This window comes from Belonocnema kinseyi, chromosome 7 (genome assembly GCF_010883055.1).
Source record: "Belonocnema kinseyi isolate 2016_QV_RU_SX_M_011 chromosome 7, B_treatae_v1, whole genome shotgun sequence".
Taxonomy (NCBI): Eukaryota; Metazoa; Arthropoda; class Insecta; order Hymenoptera; family Cynipidae; genus Belonocnema; species Belonocnema kinseyi.
In genome coordinates this window covers 51944982-51961595 of record NC_046663.1, presented here as the reverse complement: position 1 = coordinate 51961595, position 16614 = coordinate 51944982, and the positions used below count along the sequence as shown (strand labels likewise).

Genomic DNA, 16614 nt, shown 5'->3' with positions numbered 1-16614 from the left:
CAACACGGGACTTATTTATTTTGCATGCGTTTTAATCCTTGAACAGAACTTAATACAGTTTGATAGAAGTAATTGTTATTAACTTTTAACAAACAAAACACATTCCTCTCAAATCCCTAAAAAACTTGGCAAATTTCGGTGAAACCCTGATGTACCTGATGTTCCGAACGATCAATTGAACGAAATATTTTTTTCCATTTTTATTTTACCTATAAATATTGTTCCAACTGCAATTTAAAATATTCATTATAATTATGTTCTAGCAATAAATTATTTCACAAATCAATAAAAAACATTTGAGCACTTTTTTTGATTTACAAAGTCACCAGTAAATAATTTCGTTCTGTTGAGCGTTCAGAACTTCAAGCTCGTATTTCAATGCTCGTATTTAAATATGAAAAATTGGTCAAAGAAAAAACCGGGAATTTAAAAAATGAAGTTTTCATCCTACAAAGCATGTATTACTAAAATAGAAGAAATTTCCATTAGCTTCAAGTTCCATATCTTATTATTTCTAGAAACCGGGAAATGACTACAATGTTTTCTCTGATTCTTGAGTGGCCGCGCCGATAAAATTATACTATTTATCAATGCTTTCAACATGAGTATTTCTGTTTTCAGGTACTCATCGCCAACAATGGAATTGCAGCAGTCAAATGCATGCGATCGATTCGTCGATGGTCATACGAAATGTTCAAAAACGAGAGAGCTGTCCGTTTTGTAGTTATGGTCACTCCGGAAGACTTAAAGGCAAATGCGGAGTACATTAAAATGGCAGATCAGTATGTTCCAGTCCCAGGGGGATCCAATAATAACAATTACGCTAATGTAGAGCTCATAGTCGATATTGCTAATCGTACTCAAGTGCAAGCAGTCTGGGCAGGGTGGGGTCATGCATCCGAGAATCCAAAACTACCAGAATTGCTCCACAAACACAATATTTGCTTTATCGGTATGTCAAAAATTACCTTTTAATTTTCGACATAATATCCTCGTAAGTCAGTATTTATAAAAATGACATTTAATATAATAAAATGTCTTTCAGGGCCCTCGGAACGTGCCATGTGGGCTCTTGGGGATAAAATCGCCTCTAGTATTGTCGCCCAGACCGCAGAAGTTCCGACAATGCCTTGGTCAGGATCAGACTTAAAAGCCCACTACAGTGGAAAGAAAATCAAAATATCGTCCGAGCTCTTCAAGAAAGGTTGCGTTTCTTCTATCGAGGAGGCTTTAGCCGCTGCAAATAAAATCGGCTTTCCAGTGATGGTGAAAGCTAGCGAAGGAGGCGGTGGAAAAGGAATTCGAAAGGTGGAAAATGCAGAGGAATTGCCAGCCCTATTTCGGTATGTATCGCATTTAAGCCAAAATTCTAATAGCAGGACTCACAGATCGATCCCTATATCTCTTATTTTACCCTATTTTCAGTTAAGATCCCTAAAGTATCCTATTTTTAAGGTTTTGTTCCTATGGGTGCCCTATTTGAGTCAGGAATTTGGAAAAAATTGCAAAAATCACTTTTCTTTTGATAAATTAATTCATGGGTTAATCTCTATTCCAGGGTGGCCACCCACCCGATAGAAACTTGCACCGGGAGAAAACCGGGATAACGCCAGGAGTACAATATTACACCGGGAGATTCCCCGTATTTAATAATTCGTGCATGTTGTAATTTTTCAAAGTTTTAAATGACACTTGATACTTATCAATAATAAATTTATGTTATTTAAAATTTCTATAATTTTAATTTAAAACTATAGTTTTGAATGTCTAAAACAATTCAATATTTGAGGCCTTAAAACTAAAAATTTTTTTTGAAATAATTTTTAGATTAATTTCTGGAGATTTTGAAATTTAAATTTCACAATTTCAGAGCTATTTCCCTATTACATATTTCAAATTTTCATATTAAAAGCCTTGATAGTCAGTTTAGAATTTAATAATTTCAAGTGTAAATATAAAGCAATTTCGAATTGAAAAGCTTAAAATTTCACCATTTAAGTAAATGGAATCACATTATAGCAATATTGTTTTGTATTCTGGATTTTAATCTTTAATTTTCATTGTTAGATCTTAAAATTTCCCGATTTTCTTAAAATATTTAAACAAGTAGATAATTTTTAATTAAAATATATTCGTTTCAAAAATTTCTAGAATTAATCATAATTTTAAAGGAAGATTTAAAATTAAGAAATTAAAAATGGAGTAAATGGATAATTTCGGTAATTTCATATGGCTACAATTTTAGAGTTTTGAATTTTCATGGTTAACGCTACATTTGTAATATTTCCCTTTTATAGGTTTTAATTTCGAAATTAAGTTTAAATTTGTTAAATTTTTGAAAGTTTAATTTGCAATTGAAAACTTATTAATTTTAAAGCGATTTAAATTTACTTCGAATATTAAAAATTTTTAAGTTTTTGAGTATAAAAAAGTTTTTATATCGCAATTTTTAGTGACAAATTTTGTTTCATTTTTTAATGAAGTTCGAATTTTTTAAGTTTTATGGTTCCGGAGTAGAAATTTTTTCATTTTTACTGATTCTCATTTAAAATTACTATTTATTATGAAAGTTTTTGTTTAGAATAGTTCAATTCATTTTTACATTTTAGACAAATTTGTTCAATCAGCTTTAATGTTAAATTAAAATTTTATATTTAATAACAATTTAAAATTCTAGAATTCCTATTCATTTTAAATGATCTAATTTTCAAAATTCGAATCTTAAAATAAACAATTTTTACGTTTTGACATGGTCCTATTTTCAAAATGTTTATCTAAAATCATACTAGTTTTGTGATTCTCCCATTCAAACTAAAATATTTTAATTTTTAACATTATGGCGAGATTATACAATTCAAATCCTTTTTCTAATTAAATTGTTCAAGATCGTTCGTATATTTTTTAAATTTTATTAAAATTTTTCCTTTATTAGACACACAAATTTCCTTATTCTATGTATTATGTGATTTAAAGTTGAACGATAAGCAAAAAGGTTTGCTGATGTTTATCGACTTCCGCAATAGCTAACCGATATGAATTTATTAATTTACGTTTATACCTATTTTTGAATTATCTTGAATTCTTTGAAATATTTCAGGGCATTTATAAAGATTCCGAGAAATTTTTAATAGATTTGAATAATTTTAAGGAATTTGTAAGATTTTAGGATATTTTAAAAACTTCTAAGACATTTTTAAGAGCTTGTAATTTTAATTATTTCAGGGAATTTCAAAAGATTCAAAGGAATTTTTTCATTAATTTCATTAATTTAAAGGGATTTTAAAGCTTTTGAAATATTTTAGGAAAAAGAATTTTCTAGAATTTCTGAAGATATGAAATTATTTTACAGAGCGAATGAGGTTTTAAAATATTTTTAAAGATTTCACGTTATTTTATAAGATTTTCGAGGATTTCAATGAATTTAAGGGATTTTCAAACTCAATATATTTTAATACATTTTCCGCGGTTTCATAAAATATCATCGAATTTCACGGAATTTTATAATATTTTATTGAATTTTAAAGAATTCATTCATGAAAAGTAAGGTATTTTGTAGGGTTTTAAAGATTGGAAGAGCTTTGGAATTAACTCTTAATTCTTATTAATTTATCCTAAATTCGTTGGAATTCTCTTCAATCTTATGAATTCACTTAAATTTCTCTAACTTTATTCTACTTAATTCAATGGATTTTTTTGATTTTTTAAAGTTTTAATTTATTTGATCCTGAGGATCAGTTGATAAAATTATCAAAGGATTTGAAATATTTGAACGGATTTTTTTTAATTCCCTGGTACTTTCAAGAGCTTTACAATTTTTTAAAGAAGTTAAAACAGGGTGGCTGCTGGCCCGGAAAATCGGGAATTTTTTGAGACAGAGAAAACCCGAGAAATGACAGTGAATTTTTTTTCCAGGAATTTTACAAATTTGTAGAAGGAAAATCTGTATACGTTTGATTTTAACAGTTTTTAAATAATTACTGGAATTGTTATGTTTTCAATTATGCTATTATTTAGCTTACAATGCGTAATTTAAAATTTTTTTACTTTAAAAATTTTCCATTTAAAATTTTTGTTTCTAAGCTTACATTTTTAATTTAAAGAATTTTTAAATCTTTTCTTAAAGACTTGAACAAATAAAAAATAAAAGCCTTTGATGTTGAAAATTTTAGATAAAAAATATTTTTATTTAATAAATAAATCATTTTTTTTCAATTAATCTGTACTTTAAGCAATAAAAAGTGAACAAAAACGATTTGACAAAACGCTTTTAAATCAGTTCAAAATTGAAGAATTTTCAGATTTTAACGTCAAAACTTAAACGGTTTCAATCTGAAAGTCATTAAACAAATGTGAACGTGTGGCTGAAAGTTTATAAACTATTTTGAACTTAAAAATAACTTCATAATAATATATTCTTCATTAAAGGCTTTTATTAAATTTAAAATATTGTCTCAGTCTAAATTATTCACTTGTTAACCCATTAAGTTTGAAATTCGTAATTAAAGAAGATTCATTATTGAATATTTAGCAATATTTGAATTTTTATTGAAGATAAGTAAATTGAAATCAAATATTAAAAAGTAAAGAAGCTTTAACTGAATTGTTTGATATAAGAAAACCTGGAATCGTCAAAAATTTTGAAGAGCCTTTAAACTTTGAACGTTACAAGTTTAATTGTTGTATTTGAAAAATTCTTAATTTGTAAGTGAAAGTTTGAAATTTGGATGCATAATTTACAAATGAACATTTTTAGAAAAAGTTTGAGTAATTCTAAGAGATATTTAGGAGTTTTAAAAAGATAAAAAATTATCATGCAAATTTTAGAAAGTCTTCTTAAAATCTTCTAGAATCTTTTTTGAACATTTTGTTTAAATCTTTGAAAATCTTTTTAAATATTCTCTTAAAATAATTTTTCAAAATGAAAAGTTATTTTTAATTTTCCTAGGAATCTTAAGAAAATGTTTTTATTCTTGTGAAGCCTTTCACGATTCTTGAAGATAATCTAAATTTTTTGTTTGAATTCTGCGAAAATCTACATTTTGTTTTATATCAGGCTATCATTTCAAGTTTTACATTAAGTTTAAATCTTTTCAAAACTTCTACATATCTCTTAAAATTACTCAAATTTCGCGTACAAATAATAAATGTTCAATTGTTATTTATACATCCAAATTGTAAAGAAATTTTCTAAAATTTTCCGGATTTTCTGAAAATTGTAGACAAAAATCAATTCATTTTGATAGATATTTAGAAGTTCTGAAAAGTTTCTGAAATAATTTTAAATTTAAAGCCAATTTAAAATAACTTCTAGATTTCTCAAGATTTTCAAATAAAATTTTGAAGCTTTCCAAGGATGTTTAAACTATTTAAAAAGAAAATAATTGAATTTCTAATTTAAGAAGTGTTCAGTTAAAATGAGGTCAAATTATTAACATTTGATGTTTCGAGCTTAAAATTCCTTAAAATTATATAATTTTGAAAATTTTAAAGTTCATTGATTGATTTTTTAACTTAGAGCTTTGAAAATGATAACGTGGATTTATATTTTTTTTATATTGAAAAATGTTAGTACCTTCAATTTTATACGCGTAAATTACTGAGCATTTGAATACACAATTTTTAAATTTCAACTTTAAAAGTTCAACTTTTAACAGTTCTACTTCGAGTGTTTTCATTTGCAGCTCAGTAATGCCACCATGTAAAAGGATTTAAAATAACTTAGGTTATTTTAAAAGATTTATAAAGAATTGTTTTATTGATTTCGGTAATTTAATGGGATTCAAAAGGATTTGAAATACTAATATTTGAATGAATTTCAAAGAATATTTCACAAGGCATGAGGGATTTCGTAGGGTTACGAAGATTTGCAGAGGTTTTCAAATAATATTTGCAGTTCATTTGGAATTTGCCCTGAATTCTTAATAATTTATCTTAATTCCTCTTAAATTCATTCTAATTCTTCTAAATTCACTCAATTCTACCATAATCAATTAATTTTTCCACGTTTGTTTCAGTTCATTTGAATTCTTTTTAATTTAACTTGAATTGTTTTGTAATCATTAGTCACTTCTTGCATTAATCATTGGTAGGGTTTCAAAGATTTGAAGAAATTTGAAATTTTTTTAGAATTCACCCTGAATTCTTTTAAATTCATCAGAATTCTCTTACATTTTTTTAATTCACTTAAATCCTTCTAAATTCACTCAATTGTACTTAATTCAGCCGTCTATTTGAAAGTTACTGAATTCAATGAAGTTTTTTCATATTTTCAAATTGTATTAAATTATTTTGATTTTTTTTATTTCACCTTGAATTTTCATGATTTTCATCTAATTCTTCTCTTTTATCTCAAATTGCTGTAAATTCATACCAGTTTTATGGAAGTCAATTCAATTTTTTCGATTTTTTTTCACATTTTTTCCAATACGTTTGAATTCTTTTGAATGTAACTTGAATTGGTCTGAAAGCTTCTGAATTTATCATGAATTTATTAGCCCTTGAGCGCGAAAAAAGTATCCTATAAGCGTGACAAAAAAGTACCTTTTGGTCCCTATTTTAATCCCACAGGGGGGACTATGAGCTCTGTAATAGTTAGAGCAAGTCCCACTATAAAAAATGCTTTAATCTTTTTCTCTAATTTTAGGCAAGTACAGACTGAAATCCCAGGATCTCCCATATTTATAATGAAGCTGGCAAAGTGCGCTCGGCATATAGAAGTGCAACTACTCGCCGATAATTACGGAAACGCGATCTCCTTGTTTGGTCGCGATTGTTCGATTCAGAGAAGACACCAGAAAATTATTGAAGAAGCGCCTGCTGTCATCGCGAAACCAGAAGTCTTCGAAGAAATGGAAAAGGTACTTTTCTATCAAGGATAGAACATTTGGACATGTCAAACTAAATTCTCGTATTTCTGTTTAGACCGATTAAAATGTGTCTTCTCTTTTCAAGGCGGCTGTGAGACTTGCAAAGATGGTGGGATATGTTAGTGCTGGCACGGTTGAATATCTCTACGATCCATCTGGCCGATATTACTTTTTGGAATTGAATCCTCGTCTACAAGTGGAACATCCTTGTACAGAAATGGTTTCCGATGTCAATTTGCCTGCGGCTCAGCTGCAAATCGCGATGGGTCTTCCCTTGCATCACATAAAAGACATTCGGCTTATGTATGGAGAAAGTCCCTGGGGTGATAGCATTATAGATTTTGATCAACCGAGACACAAACCGCAACCTTGGGGACACGTCATTGCTGCGAGAATTACCAGCGAAAACCCAGATGAAGGTATGCATATAATAATATTCAAAATTTAGCGATTTATTCAATCAATGGTAACCTATGTTCACTTGAGGTCCCTAAAGTAGCCTGTTTTCAAGATTTAGTCCCTATTTTACACCTATTTGGAGTCCTTAATGGAAATTTTAAAAATTTATTATATGATCACATAAGGTGCCAAGAGTCAGGCATTTAGAAAAAAGCAAAATTCAGGCTATTTTTGTATGAAGTCACTGTAAAAAATAATCAGGAGGGCCACTCGCCTTTTCTCTAATTACTTTTCTTTCAATAAATTAACACGCGGATTAATAACTGTTTTTCTTGAATTTTTTTGAAATATTTTAGGGTATTTTGAAAGATTCCGAAAACTTGTTATTAGATTTCATTAATTTAAAATAATTTTCAAGACTTTGGGGTGTTTTAAAAACTTCTAAGGCATTTCGAGAGCTTTGAATTTGAAAATTTAAAAATATTCCAAGGAATTATTAATCAATTTCATTAATTTGAAGGGATATGATATCATTTTAAAGAATCAATAAAGTTTTAAGATATTTGAAAATATTTAACAGGATTTATAAGATTGTCGAGGATTGCAATGATTTTAAGGGATTTTAAAGCTCTCAATGTATTTTCATGCATTTTCCAGGATTCCAGAAAATTTTATCACATAATGTCACGCGTTTTTATAATATTTGAGTGGACTTTAGACAATTAATTCAAGAGAAGTTATATATTTTGTAGGGTATCAAAGATTTGAAGGGATTTGAAATTAGTTTTAGGAATTCACTCTAAATCCTTCTAAATTTGTTCAATTTTACTTAACTCAATGGATTTCTATTTTATTTTCTTTAAGTTTTTACTTAATTAATCCTGAGAATCAATTGATAACATGATCAAATTTAAGGTGTTTTTTTTAATTACTTGGAATTTTCAAGAGCTTTAAATATTTCAAGAGATTTCAAAAGATTTAAAATATTTTAGACTATTTTAAAAGATTAAAATGAAATATTTAGTTTATTTAATTAATTTTCAGGGATTAAAAATGTTTTAGAGTATTTTAAAAGATTACCATGCATTTACAAAAGCTTTAAAAAGTTTGAAGGGATTTCAAAGGGTATCAAAGGATTGTAAATATTTAAGGAAATTTTAAAAGATTCTCATAAATGTTTTATTTATTTTAATAGTTTGAAGGAATTTTCAAAAGTTTGAAATATTTTAGGGTATTTTAAAAGGTCTCGAAGAAGTATTATATAAAAGATTCTTTTAAATTCTTCTAAATTCTCTTAATTTTAATAATTTTTTGTATGATACTTCCTCTTGAAGTATTTTAAACTCATCTTAAATCCGTAGGACTTTCATCAAATTCTTTACAATTTTTTCATATTTTTTAATTACATTGAATGTACGTGATTCAAAGAAATTAAAATTATTTTTCGGAGTGCACCCTGAATTCTTTTAAATTCTTTCTAATTCACTTGAATCTTTCTAAGTTTACTTAATCTAATGGATTACTGTTGTTTAAATTTTTGAACTTTTTATTTAAAGTTTCATGAATTCTATTAACATCTTTGACTTCAATGAAATTTTTTTCATATTTTTAAAATGTTACAATTTATTTGACTTTTTTTTAAATTCACACTGAATTTTTATGAATTTCATAGAATTCTTGTTTATCTTAATTTCCGTTAAATTCCCCCAAATTTTACGGAAGGAAATGGATTTTCAAAAAATTTGTTAATGTTTTCAATTTATTTGAATTCTTTTGAATTTAATTTGAATTATTTTGAGATCTTATGAATTTATCCTGCATTTGAGCACCCCTTTGAACGCGAAAAAGTACCCTATGAGTGTGACTTTTGATTGAAAATGTTTCAGGGAATTAAAAAAAATTCCAAGTATTTTTATTGTTCATTTCATTAATTTGAAGGGATTTTAATTCGTTTGAAATATTTTAGGATAAATACTTTTTTTTAATTGCGCAAGAAATGGAATGATTTTACAGGGCCTATAAGGTTTGATTAAATTTTCAAAGATTTCACAGGATTTTATTAAATTTCCGAGGATTTCAAGGATTTTAAGGACTATTTTAGTGGATTTTAATGAATTTATTCAAGAGAAATGAGATATTTCGTAGAGTTTCTAAGATTTGAAGATTGAAATTTTTTGTTTTGATTTCACCCTGAATTCTTATTCATTTATTTTGAATTCTCTTAATTCTTTGGAATTCTTAAAAAAATAATTGACTTGAATTCTTCTAAACTTATTCAATTCATTTTTAATTCAATAGTCTTTTTTTCTCGAGTTTTTAAAAGTTTTGTATTTAATTAAGCCTGTGGATCAATTAAAAAAATTATCAAAGGATTTTAATTATTTAAAGGTATTTAAAGATATTTCCAGACATTTTCAAGAGATTTTAACCAGTTTTAAGGAATTTCAAAAGATATCAAAGGATTTGAAATATTTAAAGAAATGTTAAAAGATTCCCAGAACTTTTTTATTAACTTCAATATATTAAAGGAATTTCAAAGACTTTGAAATATTTAAGGGTATTTGAAAAGAGTCCAAGGCATTTCCAAGCGATTTAAAAATATTTGTTGCAATTAATTTGGAATTCGTCCTAAATTCTTGTTAATTTATCTTGAATTCTTTTGAATTTTTTTAAATTCACTGAATTATATTCAAGTCAATGTATTTTTAAACAGTGTTTGTCTCATTTATCTTGAAGTGTTTAAAACTCACATTAAATTCTTAGGAATTTCATCAAATTCTTTTGAATTCTCTTTAATTTTTCTAAACTCATTTTAAACTTACTCAATTCAATGGATTTTTTCATATTTTTGAATAGTTTTCAATTGACTTACTTGATTTTTAAATTCAGCTTGATTTTTTATGAATTTCATCGAATTCTTCTCATTTCCCTTAAATTTATCTAAATTCCCTCAAATTTAAATGAAATCAATGGCATTTTTTTCGATTTTTAAACTTATTTCCAATTCATTTGAATTTTTTGCTACAAATTAGTAGGCTTGCAATGATTTGAACATATTTTTTGGAATTCACCCCGAATTCTTATTAATTAATCCTGAATTCCTTTCAATTCTTTGGAATTTTCTTGACTTTTTTTAATTTACTTGAATTTTTCTAAATGTACTTAATTCTACTTCATTCAATGGATTTTTTTCTAATATTTTAAAGTCTTTATGTTATTGATCCTAAATTTTGTTAACATTACTTTCAATTCCAAGGCATTTTACTACATTCTTTTCAATTCTCTTTCATTTTTCTAAACTCTTTTCAAACTTACTCAATTTAATGAATTTTTTCACATTTTTTAATTGTTTTCAATTCACTTAAATGCTTTTAAAATTCAACTTGAATTTTTATGAATTTCATTGAATGCTTTTAGTTTACCTTAAATTTCTCTACATTAATTCCAATGTTATGGAAGTCAATGGTTTTTTGATTAAACATTTTTTTTCAAATTTATTTGAAATTTTTTTTGTTACTAATTAGTAGGGTTTCAATGATTTGAACTTATTTTTTGGAATTCCCCCTGAATTTTTATTAATTTACCCTGAATTATTTTTAAATCTTTCGAATTCTCGTGCATTTTTTTGATTCACTTGAATTCTTTTAAATTTACTCAATTTTACTTCATTCAATGGATTTTTACATTCTCATCATTTATGATTGAGAAAGTATTAGAATTGTCCGAAATTACTACTGTTTTCCAACGGATCTCTCCACGTTTCGAGACCCCCTGAATCCGAAAATCAAGTTTTTACGATGGCGTCTGTCCGTCCGTCCGTCCGTAAACACGATAACTCTCGAAAAAATGGACGAATCAAATCCATCTTTGGCACACTTTTTTCAGGTCCTAAAAGAAAGGACGAGTTCGTTAACCAGCCATTTTTGATAAAAATTCAAAAAGTGAGCACACTTTGAAAATGTTTGACACCACTTTTTTCTGAATTTTAAAAATATATTTACGGATATTTATAGTATTAAAAAGGACAAACAATTTATCTTGATGACTTTTTTCGATAAAAAGAAAATTTTCACTTATAGATTTTTCAAAATTGATTAAATCAACAATAAATACAAATTTTAAGCCAAAGAACGCACGATATGAAGAAAGTCGCGAAAAGAAAAACATCGCTTTTAGAAAGCCCTTAAAGATTTTAAAAACAAATTTTTTTATTTTTTTCGAAAATCGAAAATTCAGATTTTGATTGCACAAAAAATAATGAAAAATCAAAAATTCGATTTTATGGTGAAACTAATTATGTAGGATACGAAAAATATGAATCAAGCAAAATTGTTATCCCAAAAAAGATCTACAATTTCGTTAAGAATCAATTCTTGATATGACGCGTATTTTTTGTTTTATTCGTGAAAAATACCATTGAAAATAAAAAAATAAAATGTGTGTAAAACTGACGAAAGTTACGAGAAAAACAAAAAGATTCAAGAAAACCTGTTTAAAAATGTCCGTCAGAAATCGAGCGCGCAGCGCAAGTGTCACGATGAGAATGTGTACCTCAAAGCCTACAGAGCTTTGAGAAACTTAATCCTTGACCATACTTAATTAAGCAGACAATTCAAAATATCAAGATGCATAAAAATACTGCCATCTAAAAGAGATCTTTTTGATAAAGTTCTATTCAAGCATTACAAATGCAAAGAATAAATATTCGAGCGCGAAGCGCGAGATTCAAATGAATTTTTTTAACCTTACTTTTAATTATGTGGCATTTCATTTACTTCTTTTGAATTCCATTAAATTTTTTTAAGCTAATTTCAAAGTTACTGAATTCAATTAACTTTCTTCATCCTCCTATCATAAAAAAAGAGATTGCGACATAATCTCGAAGTCTGAAGCCACATTATCTCTTCACCTATTGGTTGGATTTAAACGCGCGTTGGATCTAAACTAAGAATGTATACCCGATGACTATTTTCTATTTTTCTATGCAAATTTACATAAACTGTGAATTATTTAAACAATTTTAATGAAAAAACTAAAATTAACCTTTTTTCTAAGAGCCAGTTCGTTTGCGGAGTCCAACTAAGTGTTTATCCGATGACTCTTTTCTATATTGCTTTGTAAATTTACAAGAACTGTTAATTATTTAACCAATGTTAATTAAAAAATTAGGAGTTTGCCCTTTTTTCTACAAGTGATTTTTTTAAGGATTCAAGTAAGAATGTCTGTACGATAACTCTTTTGTATGCTGCTTCGCAATTTTATAAGATGTATTAATTGTTTCAACAATTTTAATTGAAAAATGAAAAGTGCCCTTTTCTTAAGGGCATGTGATACTTACAGTTTCCCCGGCTTTTTTCCACAAAAATGAAAATTTTTGAAAACTGAATTCGGAGATGCTATCAAATATCATAACGGACGTCCCCAGACTCTTTTTTGAGGGATAACAACAAAAAATTATTGTGCTATATAAAAATTTCATGCATTATTTTGAGGTTACGTCGTTTTTCATCTCTGCCTTTCCGATAATCTGGAAAATATTTATGAAATAAACTTTTTTGATAGCCTGCAAACAAGGTTAGTTCCGGGAGATTAGTTACTATGTTTATTTGTAAGTCCAAAGTTTTCGGCCAAAAATATTGTGTAGTTTGTAAGTAACGCTCGGGTGAATTGTAACACACATAACCTCGAAATATACACGCACGTTGTTGGCAATTTCAATTTTTTTTTGATAAAAAAAACACAAAAACAAAGTGTGTGGGGACGTCCGTTAGCATGTTCGCTATTATTCCCCAGATTTTGAAGGCAAAATATTTCTTATCCTAGGAAAAAAGCCGAGGGAATCTAACACTGAAAAATCGATACTATTTCCTAAGCGCTATGAAAATTAATCACATTATGCTAAATTAAAACTTTTTTTAATTAACCTACAAAAAAAGTGTGTGGGGACGTCCGTTAGCATGTTCGCTATCATTTCCCAAATTTTTAAGATAAAATATTTATTATTCTAGAAAAAAAGCCGGGGGAACCTAAAACTGGTAAAATCGACAATTTTCTATGTATCACATGCCCTTAAGAGTTAAGAGTCAATGTATTTGCGGAGTCAATCAAGAATGTCTATCCGATGACTGCTTTCCATTTTGATTTGCAAATTTACAAGAACTATTAATTATTTACATAATTTCAATTTAAAAACTAAGAGTTTAACCTTTTTGATACGAGTCAATCTGTTGACGGAGTCGACTAAGAATGTCTATACAATGACTCTTTTTCATGCTGCTTTTCAAATTTACAAGAACTATCAATTATTTAACCAATTTTAATTGAAAAATTAAACATTTGGCCCTTATCCTACGAGTCAATTTGTTTGCAAAATCAACTAAGAATGTGTATACGATGACTCTTTTCTATGTTGTTTGTAAATTTACAAGAACTATTATTTATTTTAAGAATTTCAATTTAAAAATAAGAGTTTGACTTTTTTCCCACGAGTCAATTTGTCTTCAAAATCAACTAAGAATATCTATACGATTACTCTTTTCTATGTTGCTTTGAGAATTTACAGGAACTATACAGTATTTAAAGAATTTGAAATAAAAAATTCAGACTTTGGCCTTTTTTCAGAAATTCAATTTTTTTACGGAGTCAACTAAGAATGTCCATCGGATGGTTCTTCACTGTGTTGCTTTGCACATTTACAAGAACTATTATTCATTTAAATAATTTCAATTTAAAAAGAAGAGTTTTTTTTCTGCGAGTTAATTTTTTTACGAAGCCAAGTAAGAATGTCTATGCAATGACTCTTTTTTAGGCTGCTTTTCAAATTTACAAGAATTATTAATTATTTAAACAGTTTTAATTTAAAAATTAAAAGTTTGGCCTTTATCCTACGAGTCAATTTGTTTTCGAAGTCAACTAAGAATATCTATACGATGACTCATTTCTATATTGCTTTTCAAATTTATATAAACTATTAATTATTTAAACAATTTTAATTAAAAAACTAAAACTGACCTTTTTTCAACGAGCCAATTTCTTTGCGAAGTCAACTAAGAATGCCTATCCGATGACTCTTTTCTATTTTGCTATGCAAATTTACATAAACTATTAGTTATTAAAAATATTTTAACTAAAAAAACTAAAAGAGACCTTTTTCTAAGAGTCACTATGTTTGTTGAGTCAACTAAGAATGTCTGTCCGGTGACTCTTTTTTTTATATTGCTTTGCAAACTTACAAGAACTATTAATTATTCAAACAATTTTACTTACAAAATTAAAAGTTTGGCCTTTGTCCTAAGAGTCACTTTTTTATGAAGTCAACTAAGAATGTCTATCCGATGACACTTTTCTATGTTGCTTTATAAATTTACAATAATTGTTAATTATGAAAAGAATTTCAATTTAAAAGCAAGAGTTTAACGGTTTTTATACGAGTCAATTTTTTAACGGAGTCAACTAAGAATGTCTATCAGATGACTCTTTTGTATGTTGCTTTGTAAATTTACAAGAACTATTATTTATTTTAAGAATTTCAATTTAAAAACAAGAGTTTAACCTTTTTTCTATGAGTCAATTTGTTTTCAAAATCAACTTAGAATGTCCATCCGATGACTATTTTCTTTGTTGCTTTATAAATTTACAATAACTATTATTTATTTAAAGAATTTTAATTTAAAAATAAGAGTTTGACCTTTTTGCCATGAGTTAATTTTTTTACGAAGTCTAGTAAGAATGTCTATCGGATGACTCTTTTCTATGTTGCTTTGCAAATTTACAAGATGTATTAATTATTTAAACAATTTTAATTAAAAATTAAGAGTTTGGCCTTCATCCTACGAGTAAATTTGTTTTCGAAATCAACTAGGAAGGTCCATTCGATGACTCTTTTCAATGTTTCTTTGTAAATTTACATAAATAACATAATTACCTAAGAATATCTTCTCAATGATTTTTTTTCTCTGATGCTTTTAAAAATTACAATTATTAATTATTTAAAAAATTTTATCAACAAATTTATAGTTTGGCTATTTTTGAAGTGAGACGCATAATTTGTTTACGGAATAAACTAAGAATGTCCTTCGATGATCATTTTCCACCATACCTTGTAAATTTATAATAATTATTATTAATTTAAACAATATTCATAAACATATTGAGAGTAAGGGTATTTTTAAATTAATAAACACCATTTTTTTACGAAGTTGACTAAGATTATTTTTGCAATGAATCTTTCCTAAGTTATTTGTTAAATTTGCAAGAATTATTAATTATTTAAAGAACTTTCATAAATAATTCAGAATTTGGATATTTAAAAAAGGAAAGGTTCAGTTGTTTTTTGCAAATTCAATCAAGAACATCTTTCCGATTAATTATAATAATTACATTTTCATGATTTATTATTTAAACTACTTTCATGAGCCAATTAAGAGTTTGGGCATTTTTTGAAGAATAGGCTTAATTTGTTTACGGAATCAACAAAGAATGTATTTCCAATCACTTTTTACTACGACACTCTTCAAATTTACACTAATTATTTAGTATTAAAATCAATTTCATAAACAAATTCAGAACTTTACTGTTTTTTAGATTTTGAACCATTTGAATATTTTAAACAAATTAGTTTTTATAAGAAAATGTATGCGCTATATATTTAATAAGAATTAAAAAATAAATTAAAACTGTATGATGGTAAAAACTTTCATTTTCATTAGTTTCAGTCATTTTTTATTGTAAATTCAAAGATATAGGCCTAAAATAAACACACAAGAAAAGATATGTGTGTGCGTGTGTGTGCATGTCTATTTATGTGTGTGTGTATATGAATATGTGTGCATACTTATTCTTTCTAGTCGCGACGCCTGCAATGAAATTTGTTGTTAATGTTTCTTTTTTTTGTCAAAAATTATACTAACCTGACTCAAAACTGAATCATATTCTTCAAAATTCGACAATTCTGTCAACATTCATCCTTTTCGTTTAAAAATTCTTTTTATTCGGTGGAAAATTCAATTCTTTTAATTGGGGGTACAAATGTCTGATTGAAAATTGATCTGTTTTAGTTGTTTGACATTTTCTTCTCAAGTGAAAATCTATCTATATTGTTGAAAATTCAACTGTTTTATCGAAAATACCTGTTTTTGGCTGTGATTCGGATTTGAATATTTCTTGAAAATCAGACCTTTTGGTCTTTTTTTATTCTTTTTCTGGATTTACATTTTATATTTCTTCAATTTTGCACATTTAGAATTGAAATTTTCTTGACTTTCAATGTGTGTGTGTGTGTGTGTGTGTGTGTGTGTGTGTGTGTGTGTGTGTGTGTGTGTGTGTGTGTGTGTGTGTGTGTGTGTGTGTG

At 27.1% G+C, this 16614-nt stretch overlaps 1 protein-coding gene across 7 annotated transcripts in view; it reads left to right on the top strand.

Annotated features, from left to right (window-relative positions):
- LOC117175872 (acetyl-CoA carboxylase) overlaps window positions 1-16614 on the top strand; it is a 109487-nt gene that overhangs the window by 41157 nt on the left and 51716 nt on the right. For all 7 annotated transcript variants that reach the window (XM_033365676.1, XM_033365679.1, XM_033365674.1 and 4 more), the window contains 4 exons: window positions 622-952; window positions 1046-1343; window positions 6644-6857; window positions 6952-7285. In XM_033365676.1, coding sequence (XP_033221567.1) covers window positions 622-952; window positions 1046-1343; window positions 6644-6857; window positions 6952-7285 — 1177 coding nt within the window. The remainder of the gene's footprint in view (window positions 1-621; window positions 953-1045; window positions 1344-6643; window positions 6858-6951; window positions 7286-16614) is intronic.